This window comes from Hirundo rustica, chromosome 6 (genome assembly GCF_015227805.2).
Source record: "Hirundo rustica isolate bHirRus1 chromosome 6, bHirRus1.pri.v3, whole genome shotgun sequence".
Lineage (NCBI taxonomy): Eukaryota > Metazoa > Chordata > Aves > Passeriformes > Hirundinidae > Hirundo > Hirundo rustica.
Window position 1 is genome coordinate 53397369 of NC_053455.1, and position 20144 is coordinate 53417512.

Genomic DNA, 20144 nt, shown 5'->3' on the forward strand with positions numbered 1-20144 from the left:
GAGCCGCTTGGCATACACTGTAGAGAAAGGGGAAATTGTAATACAAATAGCATAGAAATGGGCCACATCAGTCTTGAATGTGCAATTTAGTATCTTTACGCAAAAAAATTATCTGCAGTAAGTTTGAGACTCTTAAGTTTTATAGAATACCTAGAAATAAAGCTGGTGATGCAACTTAGGGACATGGTGCAACGACAGGGATAGAGGTGATGTAATGCGAACGTACAACATTGAGATTTAAATGCAGTTGTAACTGTGTAAAAGAGGTGCAATTTTTACTTCGCTGCCCTTCACCTCAACAGGAACACCTGATGTCTTCCAGAGGGAGACAAGGGTACAGGAAGACAATACGAATAACACAGCCAAGACGTAACGGGGCTGGGGCCAGCGCTCCTCCTCAGTGGGGTCCACACGGACTCCCGCCGCTACCCGCTGACACAGCTCCCTTCCCCGGGGCGCGGACGGAGCGACAGCCGCCGGCTCCGCGCCCGCCCCTCGCCGCTTCGGGCCCGGCGTAACCGCCTCCCTCCGCCAGGCGCTGCCGGCGCCATTCCCTCGGCCTCCGCTGCGCGGCAGGCCGGGCCGGGCCGGGCCGGGCCGCACCGCTGGGCTCCCACCCCCCGCCGCCACAGCCGGCAGGCTGGCGGCTCGGAGGCTGCTCATCCGCCGGGATGGTTCATCATTCTGGCTCCATCCAGTCCTTTCGCCAGCAGAAAGGTGAGTACAGACAGCGCTGTGCCCACGGCGGTCATCGCGAGGCCCCGCGCATCTCCCCGCTCTGCGGGTGCATAGGGAGGGGGCACACGGGTCTCGCCGCGGTTTCCGTGCCGTATCGCCCCGTGGGTGCCAGACGCGTTCTGTGTGCGTGCCTACACTCGTGACCGCGGGTGTTGGTATGCGGACTCCCGCTCTGGAGGCGCAGTGATGCTATCGGATGCTCTGCTGGGTGTCAAATAATGCGGCTGCAGTGGAGGGGCGGACGCCCGGTGGCGTGCAGTGGGCCGGGCCGGGCCGGGCCGCGCCACAGACCTGTCCGCGCCGCAGGTACTGCGGGCAGAGGGGTCCCGGGCCGGCCTCGACCCCACGCCGGCCCCGCCCCGCCTCAGTTTTTTCTTCCTGCAAGGCGGTGCTGTTTTGGTTCGCAGCTGTTGCACAAATTACTCTAAAGATGCCTATACGCGGGATATAGACAGTTCGTTCACCCTCCGGAGTCCACTGCAGTTGTTACTAGGTTTGTTTTAGTTTTTAAGTCTTCCTATCATCCTGTTATCCAGGTACGAAAGTAGAGGAAGAATATTGACTGTAATTGTGAGCAGGGCTCTGGTGTTACAAGCCCAGATGCAACTTAGGTTCAATCTATGTATTGTTTTTTTCGTCTGGGAATTTAATTGTCAAACAGAAGCTCTTTGCTGATCAGCAAATGTAAAAGTGAATTTCTGTGATTGCCATCACTATAAAACTTGTATTGTGTTCATGTTAGAAAAAAGATAATTCGCTCAATCAACTTTTATTTTTTCTTGATCACGGAACCAGTATTTTTACTATATTTTTTCTCTGTAATTCTACTTTGGATCAGATGAACCAAGATTTCTCTCACCTTGTTCTCGTTCAGTCATTGACAAACTTTTTAAAAAATTATTCTTATAATGCAATATGCCGTAAATTATGATAGGAAATGGTATTCTTTATACATAAATCATGAGGTTACTTATTGGATTTTGCCTCACTCAAGTTCTTTTCTTTGACTCGTTAGTTGAAAATAAATAATTCAAAGCACTTTTTCCATTCTGGTAATCCCGTAATAAATTTACTTCCTTGCTATAGAGGTTTTGCATTTAATGCCAGTCTTGTGTGCAGTAATGAGTGGCGCTATCTCAGACTGTAGAAAGTCTAGTTTGGTCAAGTTCAAAGGTAATTAATTAGTATAAAAACATTTTTTCAAATGTCAAGTCAACAGTTATAAAAGTATTAGAAGCCTTGAAGCCACACTATTAATTAGTCCTTACTTTTTCATAAGACAGTATTTCTTACATTACAGCAATGATTAGCAAGCTCCAGAATCATTGTCATGGCCCTTCAGAAGAAATGCAGCTGTTCTATGATCTTTCAAAAACCTACCCCAAAACTAACTTTGGGTGTTCTAGTTCAACCTGAACTATGTTCAAGTTCTTTGACTTGTGATTTATGAAACTATGTTTGCGCAAGTCATAAAACTTTGTAAAAACTAAGTGAGTTTTGCCAGTTACTTTTTCAGAAGATCATCAGGCTTTGCCAGTCATCAGGCTTTGCAAAGGAGAGGATGCTTTTATGGAGCTATGTAACCTGTACAGTATTGACTAACATGACTGTTGCTCTCTCAGACTTCTCAAATGCAGTGTGCTTTGTACAAAATGTACCTGAGTTCAGTCTGTTTTTCTCAACCTAAAGCTTTTAGGAATGGCAGAGGACAGTATGAATCAAAAGGCTGCAGCAAAACTAAGCAAATATAAATCATAAACAAGAATTTGTCATCTTATCACGAGGTATTGAGAAGAAGCTGAACTCTGAAGTTCACAGACACTGATCTCAGAAACAAAAAACATTGTGTATTTTTTTCTTTTAATTTAGTACTTTATATCAGTCCTTATTTAAAATTTAGTATTTTGCTTACTGTAATTTCTAGCATACTGTTGCTGAGATTTTGACTAAATGCGTTGTTTTCCAGCTGCTCACAAAATAGTGCCCTAAATTCCCTTTCTTTACAGAATCAGTGGTAATCTTCATGAAATGGCCAAATGCCCATCACAGCTGTGCCTTGTATGCGTCACTTGCATTAAGACCAAGCTTCATTTTTTTTGAGGGGGGCGAGGCGGGGGTATTGACAGGGCATTATTTTTGTGTGGATTCTCAATCATATATGAAAAATATACATCAGCAAATCTCATAGTTCCTGAAAACAAATGGAAAATTATTTTAAAGTCTTCAGAAACAGAACCTACTTATTGCCAGGTAACATAATACTCAAACTCACTTGCTAAAGAGGAATAATTTTTAAAATGGAAGACAATATGGGGCAGAGAGCATTATTTTTTCCTCTTACCTACTCTGGGCACTTTGTTCTAGCTGAGAAGTTGTGGTTTCAGTACCAAAACTGTTTTTACAAGGTTTGGAGGAATAAGACTAAGTTTTCCAGTCTCTCGAGTGTCTAGGAGTCTTCAACAGGAAGGAGAAAACAAAGAAAGAAAGAAAAAAATATCTTGAGGATTTGTTACTATTTAGAATTTTGGTGTTGTTTTTCTTTAATTTATCTTTCCCTTCTTGACAGAGTGAGGAGGTGTTCAGGGTAGGAGGCTGCTGCCATCGTTTTGTCTTGCTCTTTGTTCCAATTGTGCATGCAGAGTGAAACCCTCAGTTTCAAAACCTGCAGCATAGCTCAACATATGTTATAAAAAGACACAAAAAGGGGTTGAAAAATGAATCTCATTCTTCTTCACCCCCACAATTCTTGTTCTTCTATTTGTATCCAAAGATGTCTATTGAGCCTAGAGTGTCCTAGAGGTAGACTAATTAGTGTCTCTGCACAACAGTGTGTTAGATCTGTTTAGCCATCTGTATAGTATTTTCTGTCTATTTTTAACCTCTGCTTTGGCAGAAACTGTTTTTTCTGAAGTTATTTCTGTCATTAATATTCTCAGATATAGATCAAATTAGTAAATATATACCTTTATACTTTTTAATTTTTCAAAAGGTGATGCAGCCTATGGCCTCTGAGGAATTATGGAAATTGAGGAAAGGGAAAGAAATGTTTATTATTGAGTAGATTCTTCCTAACCGTCCTTTACAAAAGAATAATCATCTTCCTTAGAGATTAATATATAGGTAATACATACTCTATATTACTGTATATACTTCTTTAATATACACATTTGTTTAAAACTGGTAAGTAATTAATAGTTATTCATAAAGGAGAAATAAGACAATTTTGATAAGGGCAAAGATAGTCTCAACAGTACTTTGTAGTTTAATAATTCCAGGGTAAGATAGCTAGTTATGAATCATAATCTTTTACATGTAGGGCATAAAAATATACTGCAGCCTTACGGTAGATCTTGTCTTTTCCATAAGAGATGTAGGGCAGGTGCTGAGCAATTGCTTGTTTTATTAGGGGAGTCGATTGAAAACTTATTTTCTTCAGACAGAGAGGCAACCTAATTTGCAAGAGGCTCTTTTAACAGATACTCAGTGGGTGGGTTTGAATAAACCTATGTTTAAGGTGCAGGTCAAGGCAATTGCTATGCTTAAAATTTTAAATGTCTCGGACTTTTACCCTGATACACAGACTACAGTTTCCTGCATACTTTGCTGGGTGCCTTTATTGACTAGTGTGATTTTTTAAATAGCTCTATGAAAGCTTTTTAATTAAGGAGTTCAATGCTGGGAAAAATAAAAGATGTTTGTGCTTTTAAATTGAGTTGCTTTTTTCTTGGTGTATGAGACTTAAGAATGTGGACTGCAGATTCTCATGTTTCTGGTCAAGGGGTTCAATGTGGCAGGAGGGAGTTCATCAATTTCAATACACATTAAGTCTTTGAGAGTACTGATTTAGCCTCTCAAGGGATTTATCTTGGAATAGCTTGAATTGAGACTTCTGAAGAAATCAAGGATCTCCATAAAAGGTGTATTTCTAGATGTATTCCGATTCTCATCTGTGCCAAATATTTAGTTTCATTTTATATATTGCCACTTGAAGTTGTAGTGTGATTTAGAGGGATTGAGGATTGGCTTGAGAATCTCTAATAGCTCTGCCTTCACAGGGTAGCTTGTTGATTAATTGACTTTTTTTTGTTAAATCACTTTGAGCTACTTTGAGAACCACTGTTGTTGTAACGAGTAGAGCTTTCCATTATGGTTGCTTTAATCTGATTTTAAGATCTTAATGATTTGCATTCTTTATAAAACAACCTGTGAAATTGATTAGTATTTATTGGAATTTAAATGAGATTTTGTAAACATCACACTTTATATTGCTCCAGAGTTTTCAGTATTCAGGGACTTGGACTTGGGATTAAGAATCTCATGGAGACTTCTCCAAGGGTTTGGTGCTTCTGTGGCATGAGTGAACATAGTAAACTTAATAATTGGAAGAGACTGCTGAAATTACTAGAAGATGGAATTCTGTCACACAAAAATTTATGGGAGAGTGTGACCCTCGCCACTGTTCTCCACAGCAGAAAGGCCAAGTTTTCGTGTCTGTGAATACAGCAATTTTTCTGGCCTGAGCTCTTCAGTTTTCATGCCAAGGAGCACTAAGATATACAGAAAATTTCAAAGCCATACTCATCTTGACTCTGAAAGCTGAGAGCAATGCAGCTGTTAATACAGTTCCTTAAAAAAATACTGTATTTAACAGTGTTACTTAAAATGTTTTTTTCAGGGCACTGAAAGGCAAGGTCCAATGTTTAATAAGACTATATTTGCTCTTCCTTCTTTTTCTGGATACAAGTGCTCAGCCTAGGATGGACTCAATCTTTTTCACTCAGACATCTTTGAAGGGCCCATAATGTATCTTTTTATCCCAGATTATACTGTTGTGTGTTGTAACTTCAAAAAATACTGAGCTTTTTGAAAACACTAAATGTGACATATTAAACCTTATATTATGCAGGTGCATGAGTGCTGTAAAAAAAAGGGGGTTTTTGGTTTGTTTTTTTTTTTTTTTACTGTATGACTATTTTAAGTGAGAAAGCTAAGGATATCAGAAATTTTTGGGATGTCACATAAACTCTATCTGGCTGCAGATGATGGTGCTTTGATTAGATGTCTGTGCATTAACTTCGCACATTCTGTTTTAAGTGTAGCTTAGTATAGTAGTATCTGTGGACAAACCTTGTACCTATTCCACAACTTCTTAAAATTTCCTGAATAAAGACTTGTGAAAATAGGCAACTCTCACCATCACTCATTTTCTTTAGAACCCTCATCAGTTATATTTCATTGGGTCTCACCACAAAATTGAGAGTTCCTGATCTGCCTTCATATTTTGGTTTATTTATTCTGCTTTTTGTCATTTTTGAAATCTGCTAAATGAGTATGATAAATGAAACAGCCCTGTGAATTTATATTCTGTTGTAGTAGGGTTTTGAATATATCAGTTTTTGTTGAAAAGTCTTGCAGCAAAATCAGCAGTAGTCAACATATTTTATGATTAGAGGTGTTTTTTAGTTCCAACAACTGTGAGAAATTGAAACACTGTCTTAGCTAACAATACAAAGAGCCTTGCTTTGCAATTAATGCAGATGGCTAAGTAGTAACTGGGAAAGTAATGAAAAAAAAAATAGCCATCCATATTTTAGACATAGTGTGATAGCAGAAAGTGGATATGCTAAATTCACAAGTTTTCTGAATAACATGAAGATTACTTATTTTCTACTTTGGCCTGTCTAAGCTGAAGAGAGTGTCTGTGTTGTTGAGCCAAACATGCAATGACATTTGCAGAAAGCATTGTATATGTGGTTACCCAGATTACAAATCTTTACCAAACTTGTCTGGAGTTAGGTCAGTTCTGTATATTCTACAGACTATGTTACAGTAGATGATTTATCAGAGACAGGTGAACTCAAAACCAAACTGCAGTGCACAGCAATTTGTTTTAACAACTCTGAGCTACAATGATTGCAAATTCATCACTGTTTTCATAGAGATCCCGAGTCTGCCTTAATTTGGATTATCATCTGTCTTGTGAGGGCTTTTAGCTAGTGCAGTTACTTAAGGGAGGAATTGTTCATTTGTCTGACTGGTGAGGTCACAGTTCAATTCACAGTATATTTGAATATTTAAGTGAGGTTTTGAAGGAAGTGATACCTTAAGTTTTCCTTTTGGGTCATGTCTAATATTCATACATCAGGCAAATAGCAACATCTATTATGTAACTGTTTGATCTGCTTAAAGGTAGGATCTTCTGAGTGGGAAAAAAGATACCGTGAAAGCTTGCTGAAATAGATTCCATCAAAACTTAGGAAAAGGAAGTGCAGTTTGAAGAGTATATGCGGAAATACCTTTTGAACAACAATTTGCCACTGTTCATATGGTTTTCATTGATTTATTTCTTAGTAACAACATAGAACAAAGCCTCACATGTTTTGTTGCTTCTTGTCTGTTGTTCTTACTGGATTGCTGCGTGGCACCCTAGCTAAAGAAGGATGCACAAACAAAGGAATTTAGAGGTTGCTCAAATCTGCATTGAAAAATTTTGAAGTACCTCACAGTTACACAAGAATTGTAGCTAGTCATGTATGTTCCAGATAGCTCCTGTGATGATGGCAAGCTCTGGAGTTGGAATATATTTAAATGTCACGTTCTATTTTTCTGCTTGTCTGATTCAGTAGAATTACTCTTGCTCAAAAATTTTCTTACTCCTTACTGTTTAGTAGCTTCATTAATAGTATGTCTTTATAATCTAATATATATAATATTTGTATTCTCTTATCTTTCTGGTTCATTAAACTAAGTGAGTTTGTGCTTTTAATTAATTAATTTTCATGAAGCATTAGTGGTTTTGTTTTGTTTTGTTTTGTTTTTGTGGGAGGAGGAAGTCTGTTGTTAGAGGAGGGCAGTTTTGTTCTCTGTCTTGTAAAGCACAGGTGTCTCCCAAGGAAGGTGGGAACCTCCCTTGCAATGGAAACCCTTCTCTCTAAACAATTGCAACTTTGAAATTACAGGGCTTTCAGGCAAAGGTATGGGAAAAGGAATAACAGTTCTTTACTGTGTATTTATGTATAACAAGGCAAACAAATAACAACAGCAAGAACAGAGCCAGGACCCCAGTGACAGCCCTCTCTCAGCTGTCCGGCACTTTCCGCTGTGGTGCAGTTCCGGTCACAGCCGGCAGGGGCGCTGGTGGCTCCCGGCTGGGCGGGGCCGGCACGGTGACTCCCCCGCGGTGGCAGCAGGGGGCGCTGTGGTGCGAGCTCGGCCGCCCCTGTGCGTGTGGGCAATACGGGTGGGCTGGCAGGAGAGAGAGAAAAGGGGCTTTATCTACAAACCCTCAGGGGCTGCCAGGCCCAGCGCCCCTCCGGATGGCAAAATGGGCTGTAGCAGGAACCTTGGAGCAGCAGCTGGAATGGCAGGGACCAGCAAAATCCTGGAGCGGTAAATGAGAGGTAGCAGAAATGCCGTAGCAGGAGCCATGGAGTGTCCTGGTGAGCGCAGGTTGTAGGGTTAAAGTGTAGCGAGAAACCCAAAGCAGTGGCAGAAAACAGTGGTGCTGGGCAGCAGCAGCTGTGCTTCTGCAAACAGCTGGGAGGTGATCCCTTGGAGGGGGCCGGGGTCCTGGGTTTTCCCCTGAGGCACCTGGTTGAATGATGAGGGTCCTTTCCAGTGAAATCAGATGTTGAAAAAAGGTCCCAATTCAACAGCCACTTACAAGCAAAGACTCACCCATGGCAGGAGAAGCAGTAAAGGCGAATTCTCCCCTTGATAGCAACAACTGTCCCCCTCTGGTCCCAAGAGTGAGAGAGAGCAAGGAGCTGAGCCCAGCCTCCTCAGCCCCCCAGTATCTCTGCACTTCCCAAAAGAAAGCCCCCAGCTAGGAGTGTAGCCAACTGCACCCTTCCCCTCCTCCTCCTCCCAGCCACATCCTTTGCCTCTTAAGTATCGGTTCTTCCCGTCTCTTAGGCAGCAAATGGGGAACATTTCCTGAGAGAAAAAAAAGAAACGAAAAAAAAAAAAAATCTTAACCCTCCAACACAGTCCTTTAGCTTCCATTTTGGTGTGGTTGTTTTAAAACTTATCAAACAGTGAAAATGTTGGGAGAAGCAGGCAATTCTAAGAGTTTCCAGCATTTTTGAATGAGTTGAGAGATAATAGGGAGGAATTTTAAAACACACATGCAAAAAGTTAAAAAAATCCAGATGGGTGTGTATTGATAAATAGATCTGGAAATGGTCAGTGGGTGGGTAAGTAATAGATCTCACTGGATGTGGGGGTATCTACAGACTGAAAAGTATTTGAAGACTGTAAATGACTTGTTAGAGGAGGAATGACTTCAGGGGGAGAGAAATTAAGATACTTTAGGATCATCAATTTCCTACCACTACAAAAGATTCTTGTAATATACAAAAGCAAGGATTTTTCAGGTAACAGGTTTCTGTTATAAGCAGATGCTGTTCATTCAGCAAGCACCAATGCATGGCTTGCTGTTGTGAAGTGCCTTGGTACACAGAGTTCAGTAAAAAAAGTAGAAGGATTTTCGGAAACATAGATAGTCTAGAGGAATGAATGAATGATAAAAAGATGCTTAAACATGTTGCTGTTAATAATTCACACTGTCAGGATATGCAGGACTTTGAAGTTCCTGTTTCAGAAATCCAGCATCTAAATAAAATAAAAAAAACAGAGTGGGAAACCAGTCTGTCATAAAAAAGTAGTTATCATTTCTGCTGTCCTTCCTGAAGTGTGGTTGGACTCAAAGGTAATTCACGGTGATTGATTTGATAATTATCTTGAGCATACTTGAACTTAAATAAGCCTTTGCCATAAAGGTTTAGTAAATGTAGTCTGCACAGAAGCCCCTCACTGATAACAGTAGGATTGCAATAGATGTACTGGAGATTGTGATTATATTTAATTTTATGGACTATGCTATTAATAAGAATGGATTAGCTATGAATAAGAAATGATGCCTCCTGTATCTCATTAGCAAATATAAACAGTGGATGAAAAGGAATTAATAAGATTACTTTAGCCATACTCCAAAATAATGAGAGCAGGCTATCAAGGTGAGAATAGTACCTCCAAGTTTTTACCCTGGTCTTTATCTCCTGGACTTTCAGAGGTTTGTCCACATCTGAGGCATGAAACAAACACCTTTTAGGATATTACTTTGAATTAAATATAATGTGTTGGTAGGGAATAATCAAAACTTTCTGTTCTTTTGTGGTGTTGGAAAGGAGCATCTACAACTTTTTATGTTGTAGGAAACCTGAAAATAAACCTGAGATTGACTTGTATTTAAGCTGCGGCATAAAAAAAATATTTTGAAATATGCATTCATAAATGCTTGTACTTTAATGGAAGGGTTTTCTTTAGAGAGAAAAATGATTTTTCATGTCATGGTGACAATGATCTGTTTGTCAGTCTGACTGGGCTGTTTTCCATCTTGGTTGCCGCTTGTAGATTTATGTTCAATTTTGGCATGTTGGTTCTGGAGTGTTACCTTAGGGGCGTACTACTGCCATCATCTCGTTCATGTATAATCTATTAATTTCATCCCTATGGCCATCATAGGTATTTGCTGTCAGTCTTTTCTGCCTGAGCAGAAGGAATGCAAATTTCTTGCAGCCTGGAATGGAAAGAAAGCAAAGAAAGGCATCAAGTAATGGATTAAACTGCTTATTCAGCATTTTTCCCTTTAACAAGGGAAAAAAATAAAGAGAGGTGCTTTCAAAATAACTATCTCTTTAATTTTGAAAAGCTTTTATACCAATGCTAAACTCTGTCTGAGGCTTTCCAATTTCCTTTTCAACTTTCCAGTATTTTGTGTAGAAGACTATGCTATTAGGAGCAGTGTGGTGTGTGATAGGTTAGTGTGAGAGGTGTGGATTCCTTCTTGCTTCCAGGGGTGAATACGCCAGCTCAGCACCCCGGAGCTGCCACGAGAGTGGGGAACCGTGCTCCTGTGGCAAAGCCTTAGGACACATGGAACCTGAAGGAGTGGAGGTACACTCCTTTAGCCTTTGGAGTCCACAAGAACCAGGACAAAGGATTCGAGGAGACCTTCTTCTTTTGGGTAATTCCACGTGTTTATTGTGAATGGGTCCACGAGGGAAGAAAAGGCCCAGAGCACTTCTGTGCACGGGATTTTATGCTGGGGATGTAACAGGGCTTGATATAAACAATTAACCAATGGGATACAACTGTGAAGGAAGAGAGGGGAGGATAGTGTAATTTGGGAAACCAGTAGGGTTATTCTGTGGGAGGGATTGTGTTACAGAGTCCAGTGGGGTTTCAAAGGATGCATAACAGAAGTTTCTGGATAAAAGGGATAGGTTTTACAGTAACTGACAGGGAGTTTAGGCAGGGTTTAGGCGATGGACAAGGAAGGTGCTGTAACAAAGGGTGTGGAATAACTGTATAGGGAGCAAAAGGGAGTATACAAAATTTGAGGTAAACCATTAGCACATGAAATGTAGGGAAAGTAAGAATAAACCATTCCAGCAGAATACAACAGAGAGGTGTCTGTTATTTTGTGTTATTTTTTTGGACCCCTTTCATGGGAAGATGCAAGATGGGAATAAGTGGCTAAAAAGGTCAAATTTTTGTAAATTTGAATATGTGAATATGTTGAATATGTGAAACTGTTTCTTCTACTGCGCTCATCTGGTGATACTTTGCATGACACTGGGGCCTTAAAATAGTACATTTGTACATGGTTATGAGCTGTTTAGTTCCTTTCCAGCATGCTTGTCAAGCTGCCAAATGTCCATTTATATTTTATGTATCTGGTATATATGTCCCTACTTCAGAAAAAGGAAGCAGTTATCAGTGTGGAAATGGTAGCCTCAAACCACCACTCTTACAATAATTACGTAATTTTGCATTAATATGCAAAAATAAATGATTACAGCTGAATTCAAATAAGAAGTTTTGTCCAGAACATTTCATTGATTTCATCAATAATATCCACAAAGTGTATACTTTCATGAAAAATATATTTAGTTAGACTTTTAGTTTAATTTAGCCTCTTTTATCTTCATTAGGGTAATTTCCTCTTTCTTTTTTCTCTCTCCATTTGAAATACACTGTTTTCTAGAAGTGAAAGGCTGTTGGGGAGAGGGGCAACACCATTTTGTTGGTTCTATTGTCATTAATTTTTTTACTGATTTTTAAGTGATTATTTAATACAGTTTCCACTAGAAATTGTGTAATAATGTGGTCTTGGCTATGTGACCTTTCATATGCTCTTTTGCTTTTATCAGGAAAACTAATCCATGATGTCAGAGGTTTATGTCGAAAAAGGAGACAGGAGAGTTCTGTAACTTTATTCAAATAAAGGGTTGGGCATTACCCATAGGGTCTCTCAAAGTGTTAGGGGGTGCAGCCTCCTTTTTATCCTAATTTCCCAGCTGCATTTTCCTCTCTTTCCCTGTTGGCTGAGATACTTGAGAAGTACAGACTTCCTGAATCGCCTAATACAGACCCCCTTCTAATGTGCATCTCCCCCTTCTTTTTCTTTGTGTCTCTGTTCTTTTTATTTATATAATTTATATAAATATATATTTATTTATATAATTTATAATTACCCCCATTGCTTCTCTCGCCTATCGGTATCTGGCTTTATCTACCAGCAGGTCCCCAGTTTGTTTGTAAAGACACCTCCCTCTCATTCCTTTCACTTTCCATTTCATGTCTTAATTTTTTTGGTTGTGACCTATCTTTTGTAGAAATAAGGTTTTCCTCGCTGATTCAGTTGAATGTCATTTTATACTGTGCTAAGTCACTACAAAGTGCTTCTTCCTAAAAATGGAATATAAATATTGAATGACAATACATTTTGTGTTGTGCAGCAATTGCTGAATGTCCTGGTTTGACATTGGCCAAGCGTCAGGTACCCATGAAAGTTGTTCACTTACTTTCTTCTGCTACAGTTGAGCAGAGGAGAGGGGAAAAAAAGTTGATGAAGGGCTCATGAGTTGAGATGAGGACTGGGAGAAAACACTGTAAGGGCAAAATAGATTAAAATTTAAAGGTATAAAGTAAATTTATTATTAACAGAGTTGGAGGAGGATAATGAGAAGTAAAATAAGCCTTTAAAACACTTCTTTTTCCCCTCTAGTCCCTATTTCTTTCCTACCCTCAGTGCAGGAGGACAGGGCATGGGGGTTTTGGTCAGTTTGTCACTCGAGATCATCTTCTGTTCCCTCAGGGAGAAGAGTCTTTTTTCTGCTATGCTGTGGGGTCCCTTCTATGGCAAACAGTCTTACCAAAACTGCTGTGCTGTGGGTCACTTATCCATGGAGTGCAGTCTTTTTAGGCTAGGCTGCTCTGGTTTGGAAGCAAGGGCCTTTTCTCTCTGTGTCTGGAAGTAGGGGCTCTCTCTCTCTCTCTTTGGGTCTCTCAGTATAGATTACAGCTTTCTCTGGAATCTACCTGCTCCAGTGTGAGCACTTTTCTCATGGGCTGAAGATATTCTTGATAAAATTTATTAAATGTTCTTGACAAAGCAGCTGTCATAATTTCCTTCTGCACATTAAAGCTCACCTAATCATTACAAGTGGATCTCTGCATCCTCTGTGGACTTCATGCATCACAGTATGACAGTTTGTTTCACCGTAGTCCTCATTATGGCTTGCAAAAGAATTTCAGCTCCGATGCTTGAAGTACCTACTCCCCCTCTTTCTTTTCCACTGACCTAGGTGATGCCATGTTGTTTTCCCCTCACACGTCCTCACTTCCTCCTGAGTTAGCTTGACATCAGTTAGCTTGACCTCAGTACCTGGCAAAATAATGGAACAGTTTATATTAAGTGCCATCACACAGAACTTAGAGGATGGCTGGGGTCTCAGGCCCAGCTAGCACGGGTTTAGGAGGGGTAGGTCATGTTTGACCAAGCTGATCTCCTTTTATGACCAGGTGACCGGTCTGGTGGATGCCTGAAGGGCTGTGGATGTTATCTCTTTGGACTTCAGCAAGGCCTTCAACACTGTCTCCCACAGTATACTCCTGGAAAAGCTGGCAGCCCATGGCTTGGACAGGAACACTCTTTGCTGGGTTAAGAAATGGCTGAACAGCCAGGCTCAGAGAGAGGTGGTGAATGGAGTTGCTGGTGGCCAGCCACCAGTGGTGTCTCCCAGGGATCAGTGTTGGGGCCTGTTCTGTTCAATATTTTTATTGATGACATGGATAAGGGTAGTGAGTCTGTTGTTAGTAATTTGCAGACGACGCTAAGCTGGGAGTGTGTGTCGATCTAGTGGAAGATAGGAAAGCTCTGCAAAGAGACCTGGAACGATTGAATGGATGGGCAGAGTCCAATAGGATGAAGTTTAATAAGACCAAGTGCCGAGTCCTGCATTTTTGCCACAATAACCCCCTGCAACCTTATAGGCTGGGGACGGTGTGGCTGAACAGTGCCCAGGCAGAAGGAGGCCTGGGAGTGCTGGTTGACAGCCGCCTAAACATGAGCCAGCAGTGTTCCCTGGTGGCCAAGAAGGCCAATGGCATCCTGGCCTGTATCAGGAATGGTGTGGCCAGCAGGAGCAGGGAGGTCATTCTTCCCCTGTACTTGGCACTGCTGAGGCCACACCTTGAGTGCTATGTCCAGTTCTGGGCCCCTCAGTTTTGGAAGGATGTTGAGATGCTTGAGCACGTCCAGAGGAGGCAACAAGACTGGTGAGGGGCTTGAAACACAAGCCCTGTGGGGAACAACTGAGGGAGCTGGGGCTGTTTAGCCTGGAGAAAAGGAGACTCAGAGGTGACCTTATCACTCTCTACAACTTCCTGAAGGGTGGTTGTAGACAGCTGGGGGTTGGTCTCTTTCTCCAGGCAGCAACTGACAGAACGAGAGGACACAGTCTAAGGCTGCGTCAAGGGAAATACAGGTTGGACGTTAGGAAAAAGTTTTTCATGGAAAGAGTGATAAGGTACTGCAATAGTCTGCCTGGGATGATGGTGGAGTCACAATCCCTGGATTTGTTTAACAGAAGACTGGATGTGGCACTCGATGCATGATCTAGTTGAGGTGTTCGGGCATGGGTTGGACTCGATGATCTTGAAGGTCTCTTCCAACTTACATATTCTGTGATTCTGTGATTCATTGTTGCATCAGTTATAATCAGAATTAGGTCACCCACTTCTAATTTGTTGACTTCTAATCTGATCAACCATGACAGGGTACAGAATGTGAATAAAGACATTTCACAACTGATCTTTCCCACAGAGGAGCTGTTTGCCATCAGACCTGTAATCTCCTAAGGTGAAAAGTGAATGATGCCACTTCGATATACGCATCAAAGAAACCCCACCATCCTGAGTTTTGTGTCTTTGTGTGGGCTGTCCCCTCAAGTTGTTACCTCTTTTGTTTGGCTAATAAATAAATATTATAATGTAGATCAAAACCCTGGATGTCTATTCATTTTATGCTTGGTGCATTTAAGCCCTGTCTTGGTCTATTAAAAGGCAATATTGTGCATTCTTCCTTTTCTGCAACTTCATTATGTTGCTAAATCTACTCTGTTCTACTGGTGCCAGTCTCCTGAGGCTGCTGTGAGAAAGCATTTTCTGAAGATTTCTGAGAATGAGGCCTTGGGAGTAGACTGCTTCAATGAGGATATTTAGCCTTCCAGAGATTTAATATGTTGTGGGGTTCAGGGAGAAAATAGAATGCTTTGCTGGTTTTCTAATGCTTTCTGAAAGATATGTTTACAGCAGCTTTTAAGATCTTCTAGCCTAGTCAGCAGCGTTCTGAAGCTTTCTAATTCCCATGTTCAATTACAGACAAAAATATTTTACTTTATTTGGATGGAAGTATTATTGCTTAGCCAGGCACCAATTTTATTTGGTTAAAATTAGACTTTATTTTATGTAAGACAAGATATTCATGGAGATAATCTTTATAAAAGATATTGCACAAATCTTTAGAATGAAATCAGTATTCAAAGCTATTTGCTTTTCTTGATTATGCTTTTCATGGTAAGTACACCCCCTTGGCAAAAAGCACCACTCTGCTTCTTTGAACTGTTCCTTTATTTACAGTGGTATTTCTCTGGCCTTGTCAATAAAGATCAAAAGTATAGTTTTCTGTAAATCAAACACTTAAAAATGCTTAAAGTACATCTCACTAACTTGGATATTGTCAGGAAAGTGTATTATTTTGTTTGTTTGAGTGATCGTGATAGTCTCATGTTTTGTACAAAATGAATGATATTCTTTAACATTTTAAATTTTCTGTGAGTCCTGCCTTACTATGTGGTACTAAAAGCAACATTTTGTATTTAATGTCATTACAGTTTTTGCGGGGGGTGGGGGGGGAAGGCATTTTTCCTTTCCATTTTGATGCTTTCTAAAATCCATAAACTAAAATCTGTTTCGTTAAAAGTAATTTCCTTTTGGAGATGATGAGAGAATAAAGTCTTAAAGCAGTTCTCAAACTCTAAGCAGCTCTAAGGAAAGAATAGAATTGGGGCCCTTATTAGAAAATGAAGAAAATTGGATGAAGTAGTAAAAGGCGAAAACTGCTATTTTGAAAATTTAGCTGACTCATATTGACTTGGTAATATACCTAAACTTGGTAATATGGTTGTTGTTGGAGGGCAATACTAACAGTTCTTACGTGCATACATGGCAATCCATGTCATACTGGGGGCCTAAAAGACTAAGAGCTATTGGGGCCAACACATGGCCCCAGTGTAATAGAAGCCTTCATTTTCTCCAAATTCTGTATGCATAAGATATAACAGCACTCCTTAAAGACTTCATGAGCTAAATGCCTTTATTTTCCCTCCAAAACCCCAAACAGATTTTTAATTGTATTTTCATATAATGGACCTTAACTATCATAGAATCGTAGAATTGTTTGGGTTGGAAGGTGTCTTAAAGATAGTATCATTCCAACCTCCCTGCTGTGAGTAGATACACCTTTCACTAGACCATGTTGCTCAAACCCATCCAGCCTTGAATGCTGCAAGAATATTTACAACTCCAGTCTGTGGCATGCTCCTTATCACTCTACAGGGTCTACTGGCTAGCACTGCACCTCGGAGTTGCCACAGGAGAGGGAAATGGCTCTCTCTTGGCAAAGCCTCAGGATACGCCAAACCTGATGGAGTGAAGGCACACTCCTGTGACTCTTGTAAGCCACGAGGATAGGGATGAAGGAATACAAGGAGTCCTTTTCTCAGGGACAGGTTGACAGGTTTATTGGTGAAGGGTTCCTGACAAGAAAGGGCAGGGAGTGCTAGAGTGCACTGGGTTTATTCAGAATAGGCAGTAGGAGTGGATACAAGGAATTGACCAGTAGGAAATAACTGGGGAGGAGTAGAGGGGAGGAGAGTACAACTAGGGAAGCCAATAGGGTTACTGTATGGAAGGGATTGTGCTACAAAATCCAGTGAGGCTTTGAGGGATACATAATAGACACAGAACTCTCTAGAGAAAAGAGATAGGGTTTACAATAACTGACAGGGAGGATAGGCAGGGTTTAGGGGATAGGCAGGAAAGGTACTGGAATTATAGGCAGGGAATAACCTTGTAGGGAAGGAAGGGAGTATACAATTCCTGATGTAAACCAGCAACATACAGAACATGGGGGAAATTGGAATAAACCATTTAAACAGAACACTACACCAGGCAATCTCTTCCATTGTCTCATTATCTGCAGAGTAAAGAATTTCTTCCTAACAGCTAATCTAAATCTCTCATCTTTTAGTTTAAAACTGTTACCATTTGTTCTATCACTTATCTGCTAGTATAAAATGTTGTTCTTCAATTTGCAATCACTTTCTACAACTTTTAGATACATAGAATTATAGAATATTCTCAGCTGGAAGGGACCTATAAAGATCATCAAAGTCCAACTCCAGGCCTTTCCTCAGAAATCACACCATGTGCTTGAGGGTATTGTATAAAAACTTACTGAACGCTGCCAGGCTGTGGCCACTACCTTGGGGAGCTTATTCTGGTGCCTAACTACCCCTGGATAAAGAACCTTTTCCTAATATCCAACCTAAACCTCCCCTCACACAGTTGCGTGCTGTTCCCCTTAGGTCCTGTCACTGGTCACCCAGAAAGAAGAGATGGTTGTCTGTTCCTCTTCTTCCCCTAACAAGGAAGTTTTAGACTGCAGTGACATCTCGCCTCAGTCTTCTCCAGACTCAACAGACCAAATGACCTCAGTCACTTCCTGTGTGGATTCCTGTAGGCCCTTTGCCATCTTCATAGCCCTCCTTTGGACGTTTTCTAACATTGCGGCACCTGAAACTGCACATGAGACTCAAGATGAGGCTGCAGCAGCTCAAAGCAGAGTAGGACAGTTACCCCCCCTTGACTGCTTGGCAATGCTGTGCCTGATGCACCCCAGGATATGGCTGGCCCTTCAGGCTGCCAGGGCACAATGTTGACTCATATTCAACGTTCCATTGACCAGCACTTTCCCATGTCCCTTTCCACAGTGCTGTTGACTAGCCTCTCCTTCCCCAGTCTGTCCATACGTCCAAGCTTGCCCCATCCCAGGTGCAGAATCCAGCATTTTCCCTTGTTAAACTTCATCCAGTTGGTGATTGCTGATCTCTGTAATTTGTTCAAGCCTCTGCAGTGCTTCTCCACCTTGAAGGGAGTCAACAGCTTCTCCCAGCTCAGTATCATTGGTAAACTTAGTATCCCTTCAATTCCTCTTCCCAAGTCCTTTACCAAGATGTTGAAGATCGCAGAGCCAAAGGTGGAGCCATGTGGAACCCCACTACTGACGTTCACCAGCCTGCTGTCACCCTATTCAGTATAGGTCCTTGTGCCCAGCCTGTGAGCCAGTTGCTTGCCCATTCCATGATGAGTTTATCCAGCTGTGGAATGGGCATTTTGTCCAGAAGATACTGTGAGAGACAGCGTCAAAAAATTTACTGAAATAAGAAAAGACTACAATAATGGATTTCTCTTGATCAACAAGTTTGGTTATTTTTTCATAAAAAGAAATTAGGTGTGGCATGCAGGATGTTCCCCTCATGAGAAATGGCTCAAGTCATGTAGTGAGATGGCATGGTCAAGTGTGTCTTGAAAAATCAAAAGGTTTTAATAAAATAAAGAAACTAATACAAAACAAAAGATCAAAGCTGAACACAGTGCAGGGACAGGTCCCATACACCTGTTAAAACATCCCAAGAATGTGTGGAACTTTGTTTTCTGCTCTTGCCTACTTAATGATTGGGGAGGGTTCCACTGGCAAACTGACAATAAGGAGAGGTACAGGATTTGAAGAGCAGTGACAAGGTCCAACAGGTGCTTTTCTCTTGGCATTGAGCCAATTACAAAGAAAGATACAGAACTCTAGTTAAACTACCCAAAATGTCCAATGGTAAACCAAAACCTTTTTCCTTACACAGAAATGCTCACTCGGTGTGGGGAGTGCATTACAGCAGTCGTGAGTACTGAATATCTCCCCAAATGGAGTACTGGCCAACAATAAGCATTTCAGAACAGAAGTTGGAGTCTTTTCCTGGGAGACAGTGTCTCAGGAATTTTTATTTTTGCAAGGGGCAACCGTTTATAAGTAAAAATTATTGTCCATGAAAGGCCTGTAGCCAAAACAGCTAATGGACTTCAAAGCTTTTGTCTTTGTGGCTATGCAGTACTATTGGAAAGTTGAGTGCTGCTGTCTTGTCAACTCAAAAAAAAAAAGCTGAAATATTTATAGAGTTCAATTAAGCCTTTCTTTTAGTGCTATACTGAAATTCTTTCTAAAAGCTCATCAGAAAAAGAAGTTAAAAAAGAGGTGATCTTGTATAAAGATCTATGGACTGTCAAAGTAATAGCTTTCTTTTAATCTAATGGATAAGGTGTTGTCAAATAAAGATTAGAAACTGAAGCTTGCACAAAATGTTGGTCCTGTTAACAAGATCTATAAGGAAAAATTTACCATCTCTGAAAACTATTAAACGAGGTTGCAGTGTTTTAAGTCATTAATTGAACTAATAATATATTTCTAAACGTCCTGTCATGTGTGTGTGTTTTCCTTGAGAACTTTCAGATAATTCCATCAGTTCCTTTGTCTTTTCCCAGCTCTCCTTCTGGATTGAAGGTTGTTTCTTGCATTTATAATTAATTTTATGTGTTCAGTTTTTTACTATACTTAAAACTGCAAAAGGTTGAAGTAAAATGATGGTATTTAATTACAAGCAATCTTCAAAGGCATGATTGATTTATGAAGGTGAGGCTCAATGCTGTCATCCATGTTATTTGTGTTGGGACATGACATTGAAAAATACTATCATGATGACTTACTGTCATTCGGCTTGTAACTGCTGTCCAGCCTTGATGTTACACTCATCCAAACGGCTGCGTTTAAAACTTTCAGTAGGAGTAGTATTGAACCTGATGACCTATGGTTACATTTGATCGTCTTAAATATCTTTTCCAACATAATGTAAAAGGCAGTTAAGATGATCTCAAAAATGCATTTAAAA

The 20144-nt window shown here is 40.6% G+C and overlaps 1 protein-coding gene across 1 annotated transcript in view; it reads left to right on the top strand.

Moving 5' to 3' along the window:
* Positions 1-586: 586 nt before the first annotated feature.
* The window catches only part of ANO3 (anoctamin 3), a 124561-nt gene continuing 105003 nt past the window's right edge, over positions 587-20144 (top strand). Inside the window, 1 exon segment of the mRNA XM_058421013.1 lies at positions 587-717. Within this exon segment, the coding sequence (XP_058276996.1) occupies positions 672-717 (46 nt within the window). The 5' untranslated portion in view covers positions 587-671.